The sequence below is a fragment of the Anser cygnoides genome, chromosome 11, assembly GCF_040182565.1.
Source record: "Anser cygnoides isolate HZ-2024a breed goose chromosome 11, Taihu_goose_T2T_genome, whole genome shotgun sequence".
NCBI lineage: Eukaryota > Metazoa > Chordata > Aves > Anseriformes > Anatidae > Anser > Anser cygnoides.
Window position 1 is genome coordinate 12,099,999 of NC_089883.1, and position 24,904 is coordinate 12,124,902.

General features: G+C 45.4%; 1 protein-coding gene across 1 annotated transcript in view; it reads left to right on the forward strand.

The window, feature by feature from the left end:
* ARIH1 (ariadne RBR E3 ubiquitin protein ligase 1) overlaps positions 1 to 24,904 on the forward strand; it is a 54,929-nt gene that overhangs the window by 16,764 nt on the left and 13,261 nt on the right. Inside the window, exons 2-8 of the mRNA XM_067003713.1 lie at positions 5,242 to 5,309; positions 13,135 to 13,279; positions 17,892 to 17,984; positions 18,356 to 18,411; positions 22,075 to 22,141; positions 23,176 to 23,282; positions 24,006 to 24,048. Coding sequence (XP_066859814.1) covers positions 5,242 to 5,309; positions 13,135 to 13,279; positions 17,892 to 17,984; positions 18,356 to 18,411; positions 22,075 to 22,141; positions 23,176 to 23,282; positions 24,006 to 24,048 — 579 coding nt within the window. The remainder of the gene's footprint in view (positions 1 to 5,241; positions 5,310 to 13,134; positions 13,280 to 17,891; positions 17,985 to 18,355; positions 18,412 to 22,074; positions 22,142 to 23,175; positions 23,283 to 24,005; positions 24,049 to 24,904) is intronic.

Below are 24,904 nucleotides of genomic sequence, written 5' to 3' on the forward strand. Positions count from 1 at the left end.
GAGAAAGCGGGCTCGTTGTAAACCTGGTCAGGTTTGAAATGAAGGCTTATTGGGTTGTGCTGCTCCTGCTCGGTGGTGGCATTAATGCGACTGACACTTGCCCACTTGTGCCCATCAGATGTGACTCGGGTTAGGGCACGCAAGCCTACGGTCACCCGCAGGGCAGCGGGGAGAAGCGTGTGGCGCATCCAATGCTGATCCTGGCCATCATGAGAGCTACAGCTAAGGCAAGCCAGAAATCTCCTTAATTTATCAAGAAATCCTTCAAACTTCTTCATGGGGAGGTGGCTCTCACTCCACCTGCTAACATAAGACGTGTCACGTTGGTTATTTTTGTTTGTTTGTGCTTCTTTCCATGGTGTGCGCAGCGATGCGATGCGGCAGCAGGAAGCTTTGGTGCCGATCGATCCTGCACGTGCTTGGAGGGCAGCTGGAGTTTCCACTTGGTGCTCCTCTGTTGGCAAACGCTGTGGTTTTGGCTGATTAAATATTTACAGTGGTGGCGTGACATGCTGCCTCCTTACTGGAACACATGTTGGTTGGTTTCTTTTTTTTTTTTTTTGAGCAAATGCTCCAAACAAACTTGATTGTTCCAAATAGGTGTAGTTTTGAACTCTTTTTGGCAGCCCTCTGCTTTTTCACCTGTGGGTGTCATGTGTCACCTTCAAGCACAAGTCTTTGCCCTCAACCGTCTGCCCTGAAGCCAGTTGGTTTCCTTCTGCCAGGGAATTTAAAATACGGTCTTGTGGCGTTTATGTGCCCGTGGAAAATAGCTGTGGATGCTGCTGAGGCTCAAACCATTCATAGATGTGCGGGGCTTGGGTGAAGCCAGTGTTTCTGGAGCGTCTGCTCTGTGTGCCAAAGCAGATTCATAGAAAACCGCCCTGGAAGCAGCATCAAATTCATATCGATGCACAGAGTCTGAGAAAGCCACTGCTAATGGGAAATAGATGCTGCAGTTAGGATGAAAACTGTTGAAATGCCAAAGCTGCCATGATTAAAAAACAAAACACAAGCAAAGCCATGAAATGGGAGGGAACAAAATGAAGAATTTATCAATACCAGGTCTCAGGGAGGTGTGAGAGAATTTTTCTGGAGAACGCAGTTTAAGGCGAGTTGTTGTTAAATGGTTTTTATCTGCAGTGAATGCTCAAATTGGAACAGCAGCTTACTCTCAGCATGTGCTGAGAAGCTGAAGTCTGAAGTATGCTTTTGTCTGTAATAACTGCAAGAATTAACTGTGCAGCTCGTCTTGACAGATGAAAACATGAATGGATCAAGTGCTGCAAACTGTCATTCAGCAAATTATGCTGCTTGGAAATTCTGATTTAAGCTAATGTCCCAATAATCTTCGATTCATAATTCATTTATAGCGTTTACAGGCATCCATGTTCCTCCTTCCAGTTTGTTCTTTTCTTTTGGTGGCAAAAAGAATTTAACTCAGGTATTCGTGACCAAGCTTCCAGTTCCTCACGTTCTGCTAAATCAGGGAGTTTTATTTCAGTTTGTGGTGCTTCTTTGGAGAAGTCCAGATCTGATTTCTGAACCTTTGTAGGGTTTCCAATCCCTGTGTCTCCTGCTTGCATCAGTGTGTCCAAAGACGACAATGTAGCTGAGAACAGTAAACGTAAATATCTCCGCTGAGAAGCAGTAGTCGAGTGGAATCTGTTTGAAGCAGATTGGGACTTGGCTGCTTTGTTAACCTAAAAAAAATCCCTGCTGCAGGACTGCCTGCATTTCTCTGTGGGCAGAGCTTTATTCTGAGTGTTTTGTTAGCTAGCTAGTTGTGACAGCGAGTCTTTGAGAGTGCCCTGAGAATTTCAACAAAATGGCTGCTTTCCTCGGGTTTCATTTATATCTGGGTATCAACAGGCTCGCTGCCCCGAGCTCTAGGCAATCTTCCTCGGCTTGACATGTAAAATTTAATAGGCGACTGCTATAAATTAGATCTGCTGTTTCAGCTTTCATCAAACCACATCTGAATGGAAATTGAACGTTTGAATGTGTTAGCTTTTCCCTAGTTTACCATCTGTTTCTGGCTGCTTTACTTCTTTTTCTCGGTAAACAGAAAGCACCCTTTGTAAAAGCCCGCTTCTTCGGCCGCAGCTCCGAGCCCGAGCGGTAATCCCAGCTGAGCAGCCTCGTAGCCTGTCCGTAAGTGATCTTTGTGGGGTGACACTCTCACACAGCAATCCTGGGTGAAAAATGAGAAGCCTGTCCAGTTTTGGGACAGAAAACATACTGGCACTGAGTAACCCAGCATCTTTTGGGAGTTAATTCCCCCAGGTGCCTGGAGCATGCCTGAGGTCTCTTAGCAGCGGCCATGCTGATGCAGGGCTGCAGCAGAACTGGTGTCAAAGCAGGGTTTTGGGTGATTTTGGTGCCATTTTAACCCATACACAACTGAGCAGGTGACAGGACATAGCTGCTCTGCAGCAGCTGGCTCCTTGGGGTAGGTGCGGACGATTTACCGCAACCAAAGCTGCTCCCCAGTAACTGGGAGAAGTGTGCACATGCCAGCAGTTAACGCTGAGCAGCTGTCACCCGGCTCCTTGCAGGTGTGCCCAGCCTTAAATTAGAACAGCCCTTAATGCTGGAGGTTTGTGCATTTGTGTTTAAGGGTGGCTTGCATTGTGTAAACCAAGCCTCTCATGGCTGCCTCCCTCCCTGCGTGCCACGGGCTGGATTACGTTGCTGCGCGCGCAGCCTGGGGGCAAGGGCAGAGCTGTGTTAATCCTCAGTGTCGCTGACCAACCAGTCAAGTTGTAAATACCCCGTCTTGGATGGGGCAAGCAGCTATTGGTGGTGGGAGCTTGTCGTGCTGCTGGTGTTTCCTTTTTTTAAAAAAACACCACTGAACAAATCCTGCAGTAGCTGAAGCCCACCAAGAGCTGCGTGTTTGCATTACAATCCACCCTGCCAACAGCGCTCCTCTCTGAAGTGTAATCCTATAATAACACACTGGTTTGTGTGCTGTCACAGTGGAAAAACAGCTTTTTTGTGTGTGTGACGCTGGGATGTTTGGGGCAGCTGATCAGGAGAAACTTGTCCTGCAGTGGCACTTGGTTGGGAAAATGGACAGGCCCCAAACGAGATGCTCCTGTTCTTCGCAGCCGCGCGTCCTTCGGTGAGCGGCGTTTGCTGGATTTGCCTTGCAGCGCTCGCTAATCACTGCAGAGCAATTGAGTTCCGTGTTAGCACAGCATAATTTACCCTCCAGAGCGGGGAGAACTTGTCTGTCTGCCTCCTCTGAATGAGAAAACTCAGGCTACTGCATCCGTCACCTAGCCTGCAAAGCAATTGATGGGTGATCCTTGAGGCCTTAATGCAGCAGCCAAGGGGGTTGCTGTAGCAGAAGTCTTGGGGTTAATTTAAAGCTCTCAGTTTTGTTGCTTGAGAAGTTAAGAAAATGTTGCTTTGTTGTGCATCCTTTTGGCAGATCGCTGGACCAAAGGATCCTTGTGTCTGAGGGAGCCGTGCGCTTTGCTGCCCGAAACGTACTTGTAGATCTGGAGCGCAGGCATGGGTGGTGGGCCCAAGGTATTAGATGGAGAGAGCTGTGCATGGCATGAGGCTGGTATGTTTAGTGGGTTCCGTGGTTTGGGGCAAGATTTGCTCTATAGAAATAGAGATTTATTTAAAAATAAATGTTGTACTGGCTATTTGGTGCAGGAGACTTGAGCTGCTTGGAGGTAGGGCTGCTGTGAAAAACTTTTTTCCTTTTTAAAGGGGGCTCTGTGCTGGCTTAGCGCATCTCCTGCATGGGTTACAGCTCCAAGCTTACATCCACATCGCATGTGAGTCGCATGTGAGACCTGTTCAGAGGGGGACTGGGGCCGTGTTCACAGTAGGGAGTGGTTGGCAGTGCTGGCTTCTGGGTTTTCGGCTGCAGACTGACCATCACAGCTGCTTGTGGGGCTCCACTGGATCATCTAACCTTTTTAAAGTGGTTTTGCTTGGGCTTTTTAAGCTGGAAAAATTTCTTAATTTGGCCTTAAACAAGCCATGTTGGCATTAATAAGAGTAAGAAGAGGCTGAAGAGGGAGAGGATCATCACTTTGTACAGCATAAACTGCAAGACTAGTTCTTTGTGCTCAAATTTTGACTTTGGGGCTTTATTTCAGGGAACATGTTTGATGCTGTCACTGCTGGAAGATGCTGTCCCGCTTGTCCCAGGCTCCTTATTCCTGCCCGCTCCCTTGTGCTGATGCAGCTGTCTGTGTAGGCAGGCAATAAAGCAGAGGGTGAGGAAGGGGTGGGACTGTTGCTTTGGGCAGCAGTGTTGGCTTCTGGCAGCTTCAACTTGTAGCTATAGCCTGCGGACTCAGAAAAGCACATTGCTATTTCATGTCCTACTTTTCAACAGCTTCAGAGTGTCCATTGAAAATTTGCCCTCAGGCAAGCTTCCATTTTGGTGTTGAATGGCAGAGGACGGGCACCCATTCTTAGGGTGCTTGCAGTTGCGTGTAAATGGTCCTCGGCCTGAGCCGAGACAGCTCGGATTTAGGGAGCTAGGGCACAGTGCTGGGGTGTAACAGAAGCTACGTGGGGTTTCATCTCGTGTGCCCAAAGCCTTGGCTGAAGATACGGGCATAGCTGGAAGAAAAACTTGAGTAAAGTGAAAATTGGCTTTTATTTGTAGTGGTGTTTTTGACCTTTCCAGGCTGTATTTCTTTGTGTTGGATAATTACATAGTGCTTTTGAACCTCGGGGTGCTTTGGGATCGCCTGGAGACTTCATGGACATCGTCACCTTATGGCTGATTACTTTCTGGGCGAGTTTTCAGCCCAATGTTTGGGGGTTTGAGGTTGGGACAAATATGGAATATTCTTGTTCTGCAAATACTGTGCAGGAAAAAATGGCAGGGTAGATGCCACAGTGAGCCCTTCCCGCATCTGAAGGGCATCCTGGGCTCACACTGCATGAGCACATGGGACATTGAGATGGTGGGGCTTGGGCATCTGTTGTGGCAGCAGTAGCTAACCAGTTCCTGAAGTCTTCGGCTGTACTCTCGTTGTGTAGATGTTTTGCTTTAGAGATGTGTTGTGGTTTTTGTTAATTTTTTCTATCTGTCAAGACAAACTTTTCCAGTATGGGCTGACAGAATTTGTGCAGGCAGTCCGTTATCAGGCACGCTGTTCTCCCTATCTGCTTTTTCAGAACTCTGCTTGGGATCCTCACGATACAATATCAGCTTGGTAAACAGTTTTACTCAATTATTCTTTTTCTTTTTTTCTCCAGAATCCAGCGACTATCACTCGAATACTGCTTAGCCATTTCAACTGGGATAAAGAGAAGCTGATGGAGAGGTAAGCAGCCACACTTCACGTCGTACCCGCAAGAAATGTTTATTACTGGATTAGTGTGAGAACGGACGAATGCAGTGTGTGTGGTAGGAGAATCTCTTGTGTAAGCTCTGGATGTTTCCTCCTCCAGCAGCTCTTACTGGCTGAGTGACTCCTTGGTTTAATATTAATAATGCCTTCAAGACTTGAGAAGGTTTGGAAGCTAGTTACCACTTGGAGCGGTGGGTGCGTTTCAGCTTCAATACGTAGAGCTGCTGGATTTTTGCAGACTCTGGACTAAAGCAAGCAGGAACAGATTCCTGTTATCTCGCAACTGTTTTGGGTTTGGATTTAGTTGCTTTTACATCTTATCCTAGCATGCATGTTCCTGACTTGATTATTCTTCAGTCTTGCTGAGACCAAACTCATCCTGACTGATGAGGGGTGCTGGTAAACTGCATCTGCCTTCCTGGTCTTTGTTTTGCAGCGCTAGTTTTCTCCTTTGGAGGGTGTGTGCGTAAGTAACGGCTGGAGTTTTGTCTCTCCCTCTGAGCAAAGTGTTTTATGGCTGCTTCTCTTATTTGGCTCTTAGCTCTTGGAAGGTGTTGCTGGTAAAGGTGCTTTCTAGTTTGTGTCTTACAGTGGAGGTCAAATCTACCTGCAGTGGTAATGTACCTTTAAAAAAAAATTTCTATGCCAGTGCTGCTGTTGAAGAGTACGAAGGACCTGGAGAAATCAGTTTCCTTCAGAAGCCCGTGGAGGAATTAGGCTGGACCAGAAGGAGCAGTAAAGGCAGCATGGTGACTTAGGGTGGTTGCAGTCTCTGCTGGTCTTTACACCAAGAGTTAGGAGACATGGTTGGGTCAAGGGGTGAGGGCAGAAGTCTGTGCATCTGTAGGGTTGTTTCGTTATTCAGCTTCTTCTCAATTACCATTTCCTGATGATCAGGGCAGGAGAAAGCAGGGTGCTTTGCGCTCTGCGGAACAGTATGCAGCAGGAGTTGGTAGTCCTGTGAGCTGGACCCCTACCAGTTAGCAGCCTGGAGCTCTGTACCGTGGGTGGAGGCAGGAACTTCCACGCGTGGTCATTTCAGGGCTGTCTGACTGACTATAACTGTTAAGCATTCTGCCTTAGTTCCTTCTGTATAACTTCTCCCCCTTCATTTTTTTTGTTTAAGCTTCTTGTGCTGGTTCTTCAGGCTAAAGTTCACTCTCCTAGGCTATCTCCTTCTCACTTCGAGATATCTCTGCCTAAGTGTACTGAAATATCATTCATTTATTCAGAAGACTTCTTTTTTTCCCCATTCTCACCGAAAGCTTGTTAAGGCTGCCATCCACTTAAAAAAACAGTTGGCCTGTGGGTTTTTTTGAAGGGGGGTGTCAGCCACTTCTTTGCAAGGTATTATTGTTAAAGGCTTTTACAATTTGCAGCCAAAACATTTTAAGTAAGTGTAAATATTTACAAAGTCCACAGGTAAATATTTACTCTGGGTACATATTCATTAAAATACTTATCTTAATTCCATAGGATCACCCCTGTGAGTAATGTAATACGTGGCCCTTGCTTATGCAGAGCTATTGCACACGAGCTGCAGTTTCGGTGCAGGTACCCTGCTGTACTAGAAAAACATTAAAACGTTTTCCCTCGAGGAGCTATTGCTGCTTTCTGTCATCTCTTCACCAAATGAAGCCGTCTGCAGCCCTCCGCTGGCACCCAGCTGCGTGAAACAGGAGCGGGATGCTGGGGCAGAGGCTGGGGGATGGCTCGTTGCAGAGGGTTGAGGAAGACTCTGCGATTGCTGCAGTATTAGATGAAGGTGAGGGTGGGAGGCGAGTGGTCATGAGCTAGCTGCAGATTGTGTCTTTTTGTCGAAGTGGAGGATTTTGCTAAAATAGATGCTTTGGAAGTTTTTCCTATTTAGACAAAGAGGAGCTGATTAAGCCCAAATCTAGACTTGGTTAGTCTTCCAAAATAAAGATGGTTTTTGAGTCTGGCTTGGCTTTGTGTGTTTCCAGCAAATCTTAGGGCAGCATTGTGCTACTGTCACCAAGCAGAAAAACACGACTGACTGGGAAGCATCCACAGTGAGTGGAGAGGCGTGCTGTAATCGGGCAAAAAGTTTGATTCAAACTCCTCCAATTCAGAAGCTCCTGCAGTGTGAATGGGTTTAATGCTGGCTAAGGTGTAATGTTTGGGTGCAGTTTGTGGTAATAGCTGTCACACCAAGTCTGAGCTCGAACTCAGTTGCTTAATGGCGTGTGTTTACAGACCTAGGCAGTGCCTCTCGTACCTTAGCTCATTGTGAATCAGCATGACCTGCCGGGCAGCCCGATCGGACTTCGCCTGCAGGAAAGCAGATAAACCAAGTGGCTTTTTTCTGATAAGTGCCGAGTGCTACCAGGTCTGAGCTCGTGAGATGAAAATGTTCATGTTTTAATACGCACAAACCTCTTTGTTGCTTTGTTGTATTGTTATGCATGTTTTTAATAAACAGGTTGTTATGGTCTGTGACAGCTTTGTCATGGAGTAATTCCCTGGAGTTACTAAGAGGGCAGATATGTTACAGGTGTTTATTCCACCTCAAGTGAGGTAATATCCACAGTTCAAAAGCTGCCCTATCCGCTCCTGAAGTACTAATTATTTGACTGGCTCTGAAAGCCAAATTGGTGTTTTGGGGTGGGTTGGCTTGAAGGATAGAAGTGGGTAGTGGAGGAAATACTCCAGCTTCTGAAGTGTTGCACGTGTCTCAGAGAAGGATGTTATTGTCTTGAAGAAAAGCAATTCCTGAAGAAAAGCAAGTCAGCATATAACCAAGGGCCCAATTTGGGATACAGAGAGAGATTTGAGGTCCATCATAGGTGCTTCTTGGTGGCTGCATGTCTGCATTCCTCTGAGCAGAGGACAGATGCTCAAACAGCCTCGGTGGCTTGGCTGCTAGCCCAGGCTGCCTCTTCCCCTTGCTTTTGGGATCCCCCTCCTGGCTGTAGGTGCCTTCATGCCTCCCTCCTTTCCCTTGGGCATGTAAGTGCTTTAGACTACTCAGCAGGGCTGAACAGGTGAAGAAATTATTGCTTACGGCCAGCTTTTTGGTGCGAAGGTATCTTTTACTGTGAGTGTGCTGATTTTCTGACATTCACAAATACCCTTTCAATAAAGTAAATAACCCAAAGTGTGTACTAGGAGCTTTTTTTGAGTGGAAAGGGTTTTTGTATTGAATACTCCCTGGGATGGAATTTGATTATGTCTAGAAAATTGTTATTGGGCAGTTACCAGCAGCGGTGTCTGTAGAGATGGATGCTGTTTTGAGTAAATAAAGGAGTCGACAGCCTGATCCCTCTACCAACAAGACCTGATGCTATTATGGACTTGGTTTTGGTAAGCTAAGAAGAAATTCTAGAAGAACATTAAAAGAATTTTTGCTGTGTGGCTGATGAGTTTAAAGTGGCAGAGAAAACATCTTGGTCTGTAATGAAAAGAATGAACATCAATAACTGGCTCTATTAGTTTTGCAGTCAGCTGTATTGAACAAAGTCTACTGCTGAACAGACCACAACACTTCGGGAATGGCCTAAGTGCTGGAATTACTGAATTTGTGAAGAGAGAAGGAGGGGAATGTAAGGGATTTAACACAGAGGGGTGTTAAAGATGCTGTGCTCCTACCTAGGATGGAAAGGAGGACCAAGCTACCAAGAAGCAACCCTTTGGTAGTGAGAGGTCTAGGGATGGTGTGGGAATACTCAGAACCCAGGCTCGGTTACTTGGTAAAGCATCCACAGCCAAGAGAATGAGAAACTAGGGTAGAGGAACACTCTACAGTGAGGATATGGTGCAGAACCTGTGCTATCAGTAAGAACAAAATGAACCTTTGGGTTTCCTTTGAGAAAGGACCGTTGCCACATGGCTAAGGTGAAAGAGGAGATTACTGCATCTGCAGTGGAAGCAAAGCTCAGGGCCCTGTAGGTGAGCGGGGAGAGGAGCGGAGGGTGAAGGGGGTGGGATAAACTGGAGCCCCGAAGGAGAGGAGACAGAAGTAAAGGTTTTTTCTCCCATTTTTCTCCCAGGTTTCCCAGCAGAGATGATGGCATGCAGCTGTATGATATCAAATGTGGGGTATGCGTTATGGGTACAGGGATTAGGAGGGTGTGCGTGGAGTCCCTTTGCTCAGAAGGCAGGGGTAGTAGACCAGATGGGACGCATTAATAAGTCCCTTATCAATTAATTTGGGGATGAATGTTTGTTAAAGTGTTAATGAGTGACTTGGCACAAATCTGTTAGGAGGCATTTGGCTCAGAGGAAGATCCAGACGTCATATGGGGGAAAAACAGACAGCCGGAGGATCCTAGCGATGGAAGTAGTACAAAGTGTCATGATGGGTCTCGTCAGCACAGAGCTGGAAAAGAATCTGGGATTTCAAGTAGGTTGAAATGGAGCTGCTAGCATGAAGGAGCTCTGCAGAAAGGTGGGCACCACTCAGGAGGCACTAGGTGGACACCTGCAGGAGAAATCCAGGTGAATTTGTATGAGAGCGCAGTGATAACTTGCCAGGACTGCATTTGCTTTGGCCTCCTTGGATTTGAGAAGGATGAATGGAGGTGGAAAGCAGCAGTCTGCTGGGGTGGTTGGGGAAGTGGGGAGGTGTCATGCAAGGAGCTGAGCTGTGGTGCCAGGAAGGGTGCTGCAGCATCCATCCCCCAGTCCCTCAGAGGAAGAACATAGAAAGGGCAAAGGAGGAACTTTGGGCGTGTGGTTTATGCTGATGTTGGAACAAGTGGGGAAAAAAGATGCGGTGGCTGAAATTAGGAGTCATCCCTAACCATGGAAGGGGCTGGAACAGTCTTGTGGATGGGCAGCAAGTGCCTTGACATAAGAAGTGGTGGAGCTGCTGGAGAGACATGGTTGGACTTTGGAGTTCCCATTTCAGTTGTATGTTTTCAGGTATTCGTAGGCATTTCTTAGAGTTCATGTTCCCTTGCAGCAGCATTTTAAGTCTGAGATGCGTGCGTACGTGCAAATAGTTGTGGAAATCACTTGCTCAGAGCATCCTGGCACAGCAAAGAAAGTAAATGCATTAAATGCAAACAGCCTGTGGGCCCAGCGTGGAGGAGGAGTACCCAGTGCCCTGTTTACCTCGACATCAGTAAGGTTAATGTCTCATTCCCTCTATGGGGAAAATAGGGAAAGCCTGGGAAGGAGGTGGCTGTTGTGAGTTGGGTCCTGCTGGTATTTAGAGGAGATAGGCAACTCCAGGTGAAAAAGCAGCTGCTGGCAACTTCTGTCTGTGTTTGTTGGTGTTGGGCAGTAGGTGTGGTGGCTCAGAGTAGCTTTTTCAGAGACCTTATAAGAATGTAGCTAAAAAGATGAAAGTGCTAGAGCGTTCCTGATGTGGTTATGCGCTTAAAAACCAGCTCACTGTTACAAACATCGCCGCTATTTCCATAAGCGTTGAGCTGACCAGGAGTGCCGGTCTTGTGGTTGCATTGTAAGATTTGTCTTTAAAACTCTTTTCTTTGCAAACATCCCACCCTGCTGTCCGTCTGCTCGTTTTGGGCAGAGGATGTCCTATGCTGATCACCCTGCAGGTAAAAACAGTTTCAATGATGGAAACTTTTTGTAGGGTTAATAATTATCCATTATAAATATGGTGTATAATGGGACTGCACTGAATTCACTTGCTAAAGTTTTCTAGATAAAAGTAACCCTGAAGGCAAGCAAAATACCTTGGGTAAACCAAATCCCTGAGCTAACGCTGAAGAGCAGCAGCAAAGCCCTCGTGCATGCTGCAATTCCAGACTGCGCCAATACAATACGTTCAAAATTCAGCGCCTTGAAAATTCAGGCGTAAAGTATGTGAACTGCATCAAGACGCTTATAAAACAGCCGTGAACCATTTTTGCGTGGCACGTTGCCCCGTTGCATTCATGATTTTAAAGCCATTGCAATCAGGTGGTTTGGCAGGAATGCCAAAATACCGTGTTTGTTTGCAATGGGATTGGAATCATAGGATTGGAGTGGCAGTAGCTGAGCATTCACTGATGGGAGACAGGAGACCTTTTCTTAACTCTTCAGAAACAGGTTTTCCCTCTAAGAAAGAATTAACCCTTTAAATCAGATCTTGTTGGTAGATAGAGCTGTACGAGAGCTGCTGCAGATCTGGGACTTTCTGGGAATACTGCAGGATAAGACCCCTCTAGCAAGAGGCCGTTTGGTTAGGTGATGTATGTGTGCCTAGTCCCAGATCTTTGAGAGCCACCTGGTAAATTCTCACCCTGGCAGAAAGACTTGGTTGTCTTCTATCTGTTGGTGGACAGCAGACTTTTTTTTTTTTCCCTGGTCTGTGAGGAGTTTAAAATATGCCTTGTAAAGAACCTTTAACTTCAGTCTTGCCTGTGTGCTCTGCTATAGGGACAGTTGCTGGGACTAAATTTGCTGCTCTTAAATGCGACTGTGCTAAGATCAAATGTGTGTTCTCTTGGTTTTTGTTGTTTTTTCCCTTAGGTAGGTGCCACTTTATTTGGATTTAACTTGATGATGGAGGAAGGGAGGGGAACGACTTGTTTACTGACATTGAAAGGGGGATGTTCATGCAGGCAAGGTTAGCTGGTTAATTGTCAGATTTGATTAGTTCTGTGCAGCTGCTGCAGGCTGCAGGAAGGCGTGGTGTGGTGTCTTGGTATCAGGAAGAGGCCGACTTGCCTGCTTGTGGCTCTTTCCAGTCTGGCCCTGCACCAAGGTGAAGAGCTTTCTGTAAGACACTGAACCAAAGCAGTGCTTTTTTTCCTTAAGGGGGGAGTAGGAAATAGCAAGTGGTCTTTCATCTCTCCCCCCCCACACACACACACCAATTTTATGTCCTCCCTTCCCTGACCTTTGGAACCACTGCAAACCTGGAATTGTATTTTCTTAGGATCTGGTTAAAATATCTCTGAATTGGCTGGAGGCAGCCGATACTTCAGTGGCTAGGGTTTTAGCCTGAAATGGCTAGGGTTTTAGCCCGAGAGGAGGGCCGTGCGTTCTCTTTGCAGGCACGGATGTAGGCAAGCGCTCGGTGTGCAGCTGCAGCCTGCTCTACCTGGAGATGGATGAAGGGCCTGATCTCATAGGTGCCTGCCCAGCAGCCGTTGTTCCCAAACTCTGGAGATGCTTGGAGCATGTGAAATGCACTCCTGCAGTTGCCTTAATTGGACATCAGTGAACATGTGTAAGCGCTCCATCAGCTGAACCAAGCGTCTGATCCTGCTGGTGCGTTCCTTCCTGGAGAGAAGTGCTGAAACCAGAGTCAGGACCTCTCTGAGACACTTCACATAAATGAGCACGCTGAGGAGAACACAAAGCAGAGGAGCTAGGGACCTGTTAATTCTTGCGTGATGACCGATTGCTGTTTTCTGCCGCCTCCTTAATGATTTTGCGATTAGAATGTTAGCAAGAAATGGAAGGTTGGAGCTGAAAAGAGGACTGAACCTGAGAAACCTGTGCTTTAGGAAGGTGCCCTGATGCCTGGACTGTGAAGTCAGATGTTCTTGTGCCAGTTGTCTGTCTTGGAGCTTTAATGCAAAGCAATCTCTTTGAGAATTATGAATTACTTGAGGAGTTGAAGGTACCTGAATTTTCAGGAATATGCAATTCAAGCCCAAACCTCTGACATTCTGGATTTGTCTAATAGACACCTCTGTGGCCAGGGAAGTGTTGTGATGTCGGTGAAGAGCTTGTTAAAAGAAGTTGATATGTGTGGTGGTTTTTTTTTTTTTGAAGCATTAAAACCAACCTTGTACATTTAACTGCTAAATGGAAATTGAAAAGTGGCTTAAAGGGAAGGGAGTTACATTTTCATTTTCTTCCGTGTGTCATGCAGGTACTTCGATGGCAACTTGGAGAAGCTCTTTGCAGAGTGTCACGTAATTAATCCCAGTAAAAAGTCTCGAACGCGCCAGATGAACACAAGGTCATCAGCCCAGGATATGCCTTGTCAGATCTGCTATCTGAACTACCCAAACTCGGTGAGTACGTGGCATCCAAAGCAGTTTCTGATGGGTAACTCCCCCAGTTTTGCTGTCTGAAACTCAACATTTTGAGCACTTCTGTAAGGACTTCTCCAACAGCACTTTAGAAAAGCGTTTGAAAAGGAACTGAGGTTTCATTTTTTGATGGAATCTTCTTATCTGTAGTATAAGACATAGAAAACTGTTCAAGATGGTTTCTTAATACAATAAAGTGTCTTGTGTGCTGCAGTTGATCTGAGTAATACAGCAGGGACCAAAGAACTCAGTAATGCTTTTTGTATTCTCTTTAATTTTTACTCTGTGGTTTGACAAACTTTTTTTTAAGCAAACCTCAAACAGTATTAGTTTTCCTGAAGTGGCATTGTATTTCAAGCAGAAGGACTATCCTTTCTGTAAAAACCTTTGAGGATGCTGGGTTCTGCGCAGTGGTGTAGTAAAGTTACTCAGAAAAAAGCAAGCGGTGGATTCAAAGGTCAGATACCAATTGAGACGTGCAAATAAATGGCAGGCGAAAAAAAAGTAGAAAGCATGACAGGCAGAGCGATTTACTTAAATAGAATGGCAGGGCAGGAAACAGCTTATAATAGTAAATCATGATGCAATACAGTCAAGCTAGAAAGTTCAGAATAAAACTAGGTGGGACTAGGAATAAAAGTTGTGCTCTTCAGAGGAAATAATGGGTATTATTTATTGTGCTCCCACGATACCTAGTTACTGGAAGAAGATTAGGGTAGAAGGGCTTGTTGGGGCTCTCATTCAGACTTCTGGTTTGTGTTAAGATCGGTGATAGTGCTGCTTTTGGGTAGCTATTCACAAACACTAAGTTTGGCGTAAGTGCTGATGAGAGGTCCAGGCTTTTACCCTGTTTTGCTCAGGCAAGCAGCTTGCTGTTGACCTTCCTGGGGCAGAACACAGTGATGGGCGATCCGGGAAGAAAAGGAGATTAGTGGAAAAGCTCAGTCATGGGAGTCCAACAGTGGCTTTGCCAAAAGGCAGGGTGCTGACATAGGTGAGGAATTCTTTTATTGGAACTTACTGTTCCTGGTGGAGCTGTTCTGATCCTCCAAAACACCGTGACATCTGCCTGACCTTTAAGAGGAAAGCAGCCCATACATAAGACTTCCACTCTTGCTCTGGGTGTGTTTATGAGCTTGCTTTTCAGCAATAATGGAAACCATTATGAGCTTTGGGTTTTATGAGTAGCCATGAATGAAGGGCTCTTGCTTCCATGACCTCGCTTGCCAGCCTTTTCCTTGCTCTGGAGCAGGCAGAGCGAAGCAAAGCCCAGTTTGAGGCAGCTGAGATGCTCAGTGTTAAGATCGCTGTTGCTCTTGGGCCAGTAACCACAAGCCTTTATGCATCTCCTTTTAAGCTTTGTACATGCTTACAACTTCCTTTTTAGAGAGTATCTGCAAAGCAGAATCGTTGCTTGCTTTGTATAAAGAAGTGCTTTTAAAAAGCAAGACATGTTTGAGAAATCTGTCTATCCCTCTACCTTATGCTGCAACCCTGCTGTGTAATCACTACAGGCTTCTCCATGTTAGACGGTGAGGAAATGACTTAGGATCTGCAGCATTTTTGATGAAAACAGGAGAAGGACTGAGGGGCAAAACAGGGGGAGACCTCCTCAGTTGTCTTAACGTCCAACTCCAGAAAAGGTCCTTTTGGAGATTTCAAGCACAGGTTTTATGACATTTAATACGTATTATTTACCTTCTTTTCAGTGTAATTGCTGTGCTGGACGGGAGCAGTGTGCCCAGCACTCACACCTGACACACTTACGCTGCCTGGGAAGCGTCTTTCTTGCTGCTGGAAAGAACTGCACAAAGCACACTGATTCTTGCTTTTGTAGTTCGAGTAGATCATAAAAATAGCAGTGGCCCAGTTATTAGAAGAGCCCTTCCCTAACTGGAGCAGTGAGGTGTTACAAGGGAGCAGGGGTTTCTCTGAATTGTTAGTGTTGATTAACGAGAGACAACTGAGGGGAACCTCTCTGTCTCTTTGCTGTATCCAGGAGGTGGAAGCACAGGGAAATTGATGCTCACGGCTGCTTCTGTAAGGGGCTGTGGTGTCTCTGTGTCTAAGGTGACCGTAAGCCATCTGCTTTGAAGTCTGTTTGGAAGTGGTTTTAGTCAATGTCAATTATAAATTCTAGGATAAGTTATATTCAATACCTGAGTCTCCGTGAGCCGATGTCAAGTCCCAGTAGTTAGTGCAGACAAAATCCTTTTTGGTGAAGCTGGGAATTGAGAGGGTGGTGGCTTTGGCCACCTCCTCTCTTGCATCTCATCCTTCAGATCCCATTTGAGTGGAAAGCTGCCAGGCTGGGGGTGTTTGGGAGACATCACGCTGTTGTGAAACCGTTCTGAGCACACACAGCTAACGTAAGGCTGTGCTGCCATCCTTACGGACCTAAAGAAAGCCCGAGCGAAGCTGTCACGGTAAGCGCATCCTGCAGCAGCTGGTCCCTCCTTTGGTGGGCTTGGTGCTGCTAGGACAGCGTGCTCGTGCCTGGCATCCCAAGAAATGTAGATGATGAGTATAGGTGGGGTGACAGCAGAGCTGTTCCCTGAGATAATGTGCTGTGCAGAACGCGCTGTTACCCCTTTCACTCCTTTCCTGTTGGTCTTTTTTGCTTGCTCCTTTGACATCTGCTGTCAGCTTGGCCAAAAATAATTGGGAACTCCCTCAAAGTAAAGAAATGAGTTAAAAGGTGCTCTGAGTTCTTTGCAGCTTGGGAGGAGGTGTGGTGGCCCGCCTTTTATGCGGGCACGTAGCACATGTTTTCACTGCCTGTGTTTTTGCCACACTCCCCTTGTGTGCTTGCTGCAGGAGCATTTAGGTTTGTTAAGGGGTGATCCCCTTGTCCCTGCTTTCTGTCCATGTGGAGAAGCCTTAATTTGAGGCAAAACTGATGACTTTAGGCTGGTTATGTGCTGTTAATAGCTCAAAAAGTCGCACAAACCATGAGACTTTTCAGCTGTAACCCTGCACCTCCAGGGGACGTCATTTGGTCACTGCAGCATCTGTGGAGAGCATCAGATGCCTTGTTAGCCCATTCAAAAACTGGCAGCAAATTTCTTTTCCAGCCTTGAGGCGTTAGTTACCTTGGCCACGTAGGTACCTGTGGCCAGTCTCCCTGACACAACACACAACTCCGATTTGCAGAGGGGCCGGGTGCCTGTCTCCATTTCCACCCAAAACACAGCCAGATGCTCTCAGCTCCTTGCTGACCGCTCAGGCCAGCTGTCACCATCCTCCTGCCGCCGGTATGTGCTCTCTGGCAGGGCCGTGGGGCTGGCACGCAGAGTCCTGCAGCCCATTTCCAAGCCTCAGGTCCAAACCTGTGCCGCTGCTGATGGTAGGGGCGCCAGCCAAGCGTGAATCAGAGAAAAGCAAGGCCGTGGGAAGAAGGTGCTGAGGAGTGCTGTGCAGTCCCAGCGTGGTAGCAGTGGAAGACGAGTGTAAGCTGGTGTTGGATGGGCAAAATGGGCAATGTGAGTGATGACTGTCATCTTGAGTTTTGCATGGACAAGGAAGCTGTTTAGGGAGAATGCTTTTTCAAAATGGACTTCTCCTTTTCGTGATGAACAGCATCCTGCTGCTGGTTTGGGCTGTTCTGCAAACAGCTTTCCTTCGTTTACGGAGGTGCATCCAAGATGATGACATCTTGTGGTGGAGCTCTTGTTTTATCTGCAAGTGAGTTTGAAAAGCTCGGCCGTCACCTGCATAGCACTACGAGGGCACAGTTTCAAATACAGCTTGTCCCTGCCCCTGGCTCTCAGTGTAAAGTAACTTTTAAGATGACCTTAGAAAAGTGACTTAGTTTCAGTCCTTGCTGAGCACCGTGTGCTCCTCCACCCCTTGTGTAACCGCTCAGTCCCAGATGGTATCTTGACACACTCCGTGTAGATGATGCATTCACAGGTGAAGCTGTCCTTGTTTCTGTCTGCAGCTGCTTATCAGAGAATTTTATTTAGTAATTTACACCTGCCAATTAGGATCTGTAGTGTCCTCATCAGATGAGCATCTGGGTTTCAGAGGGAAGCTTACCAAGCAAGTTGGCAAACTTTGTGCGCGCATTAAAACCATAAGTGGGCGCGTTTTTATTTCTGTTGTTCAATGCTTGCTGATCACTTCTTGTTTCCTGTACAGGAGGGCGGTAAATTAGTGCCTGCGCATAGCAGGTAGGCTTGTTCTGGGAATTAGGGGCAGCACCCATGTGCTGCAGCAAGCCAAGCGGACAAACAGGAGGCACGACTCATCATATAACTGACCTGTTTGGTGGTGCTACGTTTATTTTATTGAATTCCCAGAGTAAAACAAGGGGAGAGCCGTTTCATGCTCCTAAGATGAGGATCAGTGTGAATGGGCAGGCAGGATAGAAACATCAGCCACACCTTTCCTTGCTGCTAGGGCTGGGGATTGAAGTCTGGCTTCGAAAGTGTGTCTAGAGCTGTGTTAGCGATGCTCCGTGGTGGTGGTAGAAAATAAATACTAGAGGCTCAGGTTTGGTACAGGGGATGAGGGATGCAGTAATCTGCACAGCATCGAGAAGGCTGGAATACATGATAAAATGCCCCGATGTCTGTGTTCTTTGTCATTGCAGTACTTTACTGGCCTAGAGTGTGGACACAAGTTCTGTATGCAGTGCTGGAGTGAATATTTAACTACCAAAATAATGGAGGAAGGCATGGGACAGGTAATACGTCAACTCGTACACCTCATGACTTCTCAACATTCTGTGTACTGGAGAGGAGGGGGAAGGAAGAATCCTTCACTAAAGTTTGAAAAAAAAAAACAAAAGAGCAACAGTTAAAACTACAAACCTGTAAAAACTTTGGGGGCTGTAGTCTTTGCCATGAGTGAAGCTGAAGGGAAGCTTAGTTTGTAAATCTTTGCTCTGGATGGGAGAAATCGTGCTGTGCAGGGTGGCACATTGGGATGTGATGATAAAGTCCATCTACTATTTTTGCTGTGGGTTGGAGTGAAGTCTGTTGCCTTGGAATTCTTTGTGATGCAAAAAAAAATAAGATAAACACTGTTCTTTTTATGACCTTTCTGTTTTTTCAGACCATTTCATGCCCTGCTCATGGCTGTGATATCTTAGTTGATGACAATACAGTTATGTAAGTATGATGAGTTGCTACCTCTTGGCTTTCTTTTCTTTTTTCCATTTTGTTATTCATGTGCTATTCAAATATGTACTGGCTTATAAAAAGCTGGGTAGAAGCTTAAGGCACTAGGGAGGTTGGCGCTGAAGTGTCTATTTTGATTCTGGTATGTTTCTTAACTTCCCGTTTAGGTCTGAAAAACCCGTGCCCCAGTACTTGGAGGAAAGACTCCTTGACCAGTTGGGTCATCGAGACAGCATAATAAACATCAGGCAGTCTTTCTAAACCCTGTTTAACAGCTTTGTGCATTTTGTTTCCTTTGATTTATGTAGGAATTTGACTTCCTACCTAGGTCAACCCACTGGTTCACCAGGTCCTATAGCTGTAGTTACTCTGTGAGTCAGAGGAAGTCAGTCCTGTGTACAGTCTGAGGTAGGGGATGTTTTATGCCCTCTGATAGAGAGCAGTTGACCCTCAAACATAAGATCTGATTAAACTGGTATGTCAACCTGTGTCACTTAGCTTATTAAGTTGTCTTGCTGAAGGATGGCTGCTTGCACAAGGCGAAGCAGTGAATTCCACAAGCTTCCTCCCCTTTTATGCTGTGTGATGTTACTGCGTGAGTAATATCCTTCATAATGCTGAACCTTGATTAAGTTCATTTTGATTCTTCATGCTAAAAAGCATCTAAATAGAAGCTCGTTCTCTTACCTTATTCCTTCCTTCCTGAAGTCTGACTCACTCATTGATATTAATTTGCTGTTTTTTCTATCAGTTGCTTTCAGACGAGTGATTTCCCATATCCCTCTGCACCAGTGGCTCTGTTAGTCATAAAGTGTAGGCTGAAGAGAAGTGGAAGTAGCTGAAATATCCTCGTGCCCCGTTGAGGGGTGGTTTGTGGAGTTCAGTGGGTGGAAACCGAGCCGAAGTTGGCATCTCTTGAGTGACTTGATGGAGATTTTTGTTTACTGGAGTCTGAGCTCGACTTGTGGTGTCACACGCTCTCAGCAGGAAATCGCTCGAGGGCGTTCCCGATTGCAGCTCTCAGTGAATGAGATGTGCTTGGGGGTCCCTTCACATAGTCTAGCTGGGGGTCTTCAGGTCAGTGGAGGCTGTGGTGGCAGCATTAGAAGGGGGAGGAAGAGGAAGATGGAAGCATGTGCTGTGCCCCACCTAGAACCGATAAGGATAGCTGGGACTTTAGGCAGTAAAACAAGCAAGTTCTCCTTGTTTAAGTGAAATGTTAAATGCAGAGGTGAAAACCCTCCTTTCCCTCCTCTTATGGGGGACACCTGCAATTTCTGGGGGGAGGGAAGGGGCATTTTCTGTGAATGCTAGTGCTTTGCCTGAAAAGCAACAATGGTGATCTGCAGCTATTTTACAAAATGGCAGGAACAAAGATGTAAGTAATACCATCTGGAATCTGCACCCCCTCCCATGTGCTTAGTTTTTCTCTTTTTAAGTCTTGTTCTTTTTACGAAGTCTCCAGCTCTAGAATTCCAAGCTATAGAAGCCGAAGAGTAATGTGCAGTGTGGAGAGACATTAAAGTTTCCTTATCCATCAAATCAGAGTAGATAGGCCAAGCTATTCACTTACTCCCTTCTTGGTACTTTCCCTCAACAAGGCAGTACATCTCCAAGTTGTATTCTCTCCGTACAAGTCCAAATTGAGCAATTCAGATGAATTTCCTTGATTTGTGAGTCTTCATCTTCAGCTAGCAGATTGCTAGCTCTCCTGCTCCTGCTCTTCCTGCTGACCTTAAGCAGGAAGGCTGCAAAGACCCTTGGGCTCTTTTGAGACCTTCAGATTGGCTGAAGGTAGTCTGTTCCCATCCCTTGTTCACTCTCGCTAATGCTGCTGGTAATTGCTTTATCCTACATGCAAAGTTCTTGATTTCATTAAGAAGCGAGGCAGGCTTACCTGGTGGCGGCTGCTGGTGGATGGCAGCAGGCCGGTACTAACCTTTAAGAATCAACCCACTCGGGGGAAATGGGTCAATTTTGGGTTTTCTTCTGGGAAGTCATATGGAGCACCTCCTCGATTTTAATCTTCCTTTGCATAATTGCAAAAAACATTGCTGCTGTGTCACTTCAGAATGCAGTAGGGTCTTGGAGTAATTCCTGTGGGAAGGTGTTTGAATTCTCACCTGATACGGGGCTTGCAAATTCACTGATTTTGCCTCTGAGGAGTTTGCACTGTGAAAATGGAACAAAAGTGTCAAACTGATGGCCTTATAGAGGGTAGCTGCCATCTTCAGATGGATCTGAAATTGTTCTGAAGACATGCCAGTGTGTAGTACTCTTTCCTGAACCTTGTTGCCGTAAGAGATCAAGGGATAACTTTTTTGTTTGCAAGCAGTTTGCTTTTTCAGCCTGGCAGCTTCAGTGAGGCCATTTCTTCCATAGCTTGGCTCATGGAAGAGTGAGCCCCAAAGGCTGGGCACCGGGATGGGTTTCATCTCGTATATGCATTAAATGCCACTTAAGGAATTTACTCTACTTCTGTGTATCTAGAAGGTTAGGTATAGAGTAAAGTGAGATTTATAATTCATTTTACAAATTTATTTTTATTTTCCTTTTTTGGTTAGTTTCACTCTGAAATTGCAGGCTCGTCACGGACAAGGGCCTGATGAGCTGCTTTGTCAGTCGATTTGTTTTATTTTAGCACTGGGAATTTGGCTGTCACGTGCTGTGTTTATGTAATAACCAGCATGTCATTTGGTGAGGAGCTCCCCAGACTGCTAAGGGCTAGGATTTATGCAACATCGCATAGTCACGTGCACTGCGTGATAACATGCAGGAGCATGCTTGATTCTGGCTGCACCCTGAAATGGGTAGTGTGTTAATTAGAATATTTATATGTGGTATGGCTGTATCAGGCTGTACTACAGTTTGATTTAAAACAGAAATACCACAACGTGCGTACTAGTCCAGCTTTATGTTGTGAAGCTTTATAAATGCAGAAGATGTTTCTTTAATAACCAAAAGACGTATATGACAGTCTTCAGCAGTACATAATTAAATTATTTATAACGCATCTAGTGTGGACAGTCTGCAAATGCCAGCTGGATCGTTGTGTCAAGGAGAAAAGCGGTCACCATGCTTTTAAAGGATTCCTGTCTGGTTGTCTTCTGCTCTGAGCTGACTTAATTCAGAAGTGAAGTCGATGCTGTGGACGCTATCGCTCTGTGCTGTCGGATTTAAATCAGCTTTGCCTTTTTTGTGATGAATATAACAGATTAAAATCACATTGACTTTCAAACTGAAATTGTTGCATTCTGTTGACATCCAGCTAACATAAGGTCTACCAAAGTTAACACAGCAGTTCTGAAGCTTTTTAAAGGAGTTTGACACAAAATGCACATTTAATGTGAACGAGTTAATGAAACTTGTCTGGTTATTGGGCTCTCTAAGAAAGTGACTTTTTTAAAGCAAACATCCTCACACTGAGAGGTTAGTTCCCTTAAACTTCATGAGCTTTGTCTGATTCTGAAATTAGTATTATAAGTTGAATACAGTATCTGTAGATTTCATAATATAATAGAGAAAAGGTAAGTGCAAAAAAAGTGCTTGCAAGCATAGAAGGAAGAATCAAAATCATTTGTGTCTGTGTGTACTGGCTATGTGTGTGGGGGAAAAAGTTGAATTTACTACAATATTTTTTTTCCATTTCCACAGGCGTCTGATCACAGATTCCAAGGTTAAATTAAAGTACCAGCATTTAATAACCAATAGTTTTGTAGAGGTGAGTTTTCCTTTGAAATTTGTAATGGCTTCCAGGGTGTCTTTTGTCTTGCATGTGTACTAAACCAGAGAAGTGAGGCTAGTTTGTAGCTGTAGAATAGGATTTCTTTTGCATAGTCTCTAATCAAATGTAACTACAAATTACAGGCTTTGTGGGGGCTGTTTTTTAGCCCAGTTAGCTACAGATACAGTTGTAGGAAAAGAGTAAAGATCTATAGGACAAAAGCCATGGTGAGGTTACCTAGAGGTATAGCCAGCTGTTGGAAACTGCAATTGCAACAGTTGTTCAATGTATAAGTTCTGAGGAGCGCTTCATGTTTATGGTTCTTGAATGTTATCTGAGATGCTTCAGACTGAAAACCAGGAAACAGCATTATAAACAAGAAAGTGCCTTTAATGTTTGCCATTTGAAGTCAAGCTGTAAAATTGCTTTTAGCAAAATTCCAATAGTTTTACACCCCCAAAATCAGAATTATCTTAGAGAAGGGTGTTTTGGAAGACATTCCTCTGTCCCCATTTCCTACTTGCATGCGTTCACATTTGTTGCAGAGCCTGGTATGCAAGTTGTTACTGTGATTAAGCTTCCACTCCTTGTTTGAAGTGATGCAGTGGTAGTAAGAGCTAGGTACTGTGCATAGTTGTGAGCTTTTTAACTTTCAAAAAGGCTGTGGGAGCAGTGGAACAGAAGTGAGTAGTTGCAGACAAGTTTAAATACGCTATGTTGGTGGAAAGCTCCATAACTTCAAATTACTCAAACGTGTTCTCTGAGTGAACTCTGAGGTCAGCAGGAGAGGTGGTGCTCCTCCTCCTCTTTCATAAAGGACTCCATTTGGCAGTGAAATGTTGATGGTTGTATTCCTGCTTTCTTTTGCTAGTAAGAGAGCAAATGCCTTGGCTGAGGAGACTTATGGTAAGGCAGGAGGAAGTGCGATTGAAGCTCAGAGTTGAAAGGATGAAAAAGGGCTGAAGGGCAAATGGGTAAGTTTCTTGTGCAGCATCCTTTCTCTATCACGTTTTTTTGGCTTTGTTTTGTAGTGTAATCGACTGTTAAAATGGTGTCCTGCCCCAGACTGCCACCACGTTGTTAAAGTCCAATATCCTGATGCTAAACCTGTTCGCTGCAAATGTGGACGTCAGTTTTGGTAAGAACAAACAAGTAAAAGAAGTTAATGTTGCTTTTTGTGTTCAAAGTGTTTTAGTATGTAATCCAGAAGTCTTCGTATTGAGATGGGTTTAAATGTGGTGAGAAAAGCACGGGGAGGAGGTGGGCACGGGGTGGGCTTCAAATGGCAAGCCAGGATTAGGCCCAGCTGGTGTGTAGTTGTTGCAGCTGGTGTCTCAAGGCTCTTTTCACCAGGCTCCACATCTGGCTTTCACTGAGAGATGGCCTTCAGCTGAGTGATTTTGAGTTAGGTGAGGTTCTTGGTTGCAAACAGAGAATCCCAGTGATTTTTAGGTTTATACTGTCCTGAAATTACATTTGTCCATTAACTTTCAATAGCAAGTTTGCCTGCAGCATATATTTTTATAATAATTAGTTAAGTCAAGTATCTCGTCCGGGTGAGGTCCTCTTGTTAGCTTTTTTTAAGATATCTGATTTATTTTGCAAAGCTGCCCGAGGTGCTTGATGGAAAATAAATCCCTGTTGCGTCTAAGCATCTAACATTAGCACCGAGATTCATGAATGTGGTATATATTCCAGTGAGGCTGTGGGATTTGAGGTGTTTGACATGTGTAATTTTTCCTTGAGATTGTCCATGGTCTTTGAACAGAACGACCCAGAAGATACCCATGGTGTTAACCAAGTTAAATAAAAGTATAGCTGGCTACCTAATTTGCTTATTTTTCCTTTCTTTCCCTTTCAGCTTTAACTGTGGTGAAAACTGGCATGATCCTGTTAAATGCAAGGTGAGCGTCTCAGAGCAGTTTTCCAAATGCGTGACTTTGAAACAATTAAAGTCAAGTTATGTGTAAGACACGCAGAAATGAAGCACAAGCTTTGCAGCTGTTCACATCAAGAAGCATATTAGTTCACCTGCTTAGATCACTTCATGAGAAGAATTAGAGAAGTCCTCCTGGATTTCTTTAGGATGCCTGAAAGTTTCTTTTTGATAGAACAATTCCTCAGCCACGTGGGGGAACACCCAGAGGAGGAGGCTGTACAACAGAGACCCTGGAGGAGAAGTGGGTGGCTTCAGAAGTGAATGCCTCACTTTACAAAGAGCATTCCTACGCTCAGCATTTCTGTTGGTGCTTCTGCAGGGTTGCGGTTTGTAGTAATGAAGGAATTTGGTCCTGGTTCATGGACCTGCTGCCATGCAGTGAACTCTGGAACTGGGCTGTTACTTTTCGCGGGGCTGCCAGAAGCTGCAGTTAAACCTAGGATTCCTGTGGCCCTGTGCAGAGCTCACACAGATGTTTCATGCCTCGAGGACAGGGTGGTCTCTGTTCTTAGTGACAAATGCATAAAAACTTCACTGGGGAGGGGAAAGGGAAGCCTCACCAGAGGTGTAGCATGGTTTGGCTGGTCTTTCTGGAACAGTAGTGGTCAGTTTGCTTATCTAGCAGGTGTAAGCAGTCCTTTGTTTTTGTAACTTGCATTCACTTGGTAAAGCCACGTTCCCTCCAAGGTTAAGAAGGGGAAAAAAAAAGATTGAGGTGGATGGCAAGGGAAAAATATGACATGGCTTGGTGTGAAGATAGCCAGCGCAGAGGGTCCGACTGCGGTTTTGGCAGATCATTTTTAAAATATCTATAATATCGA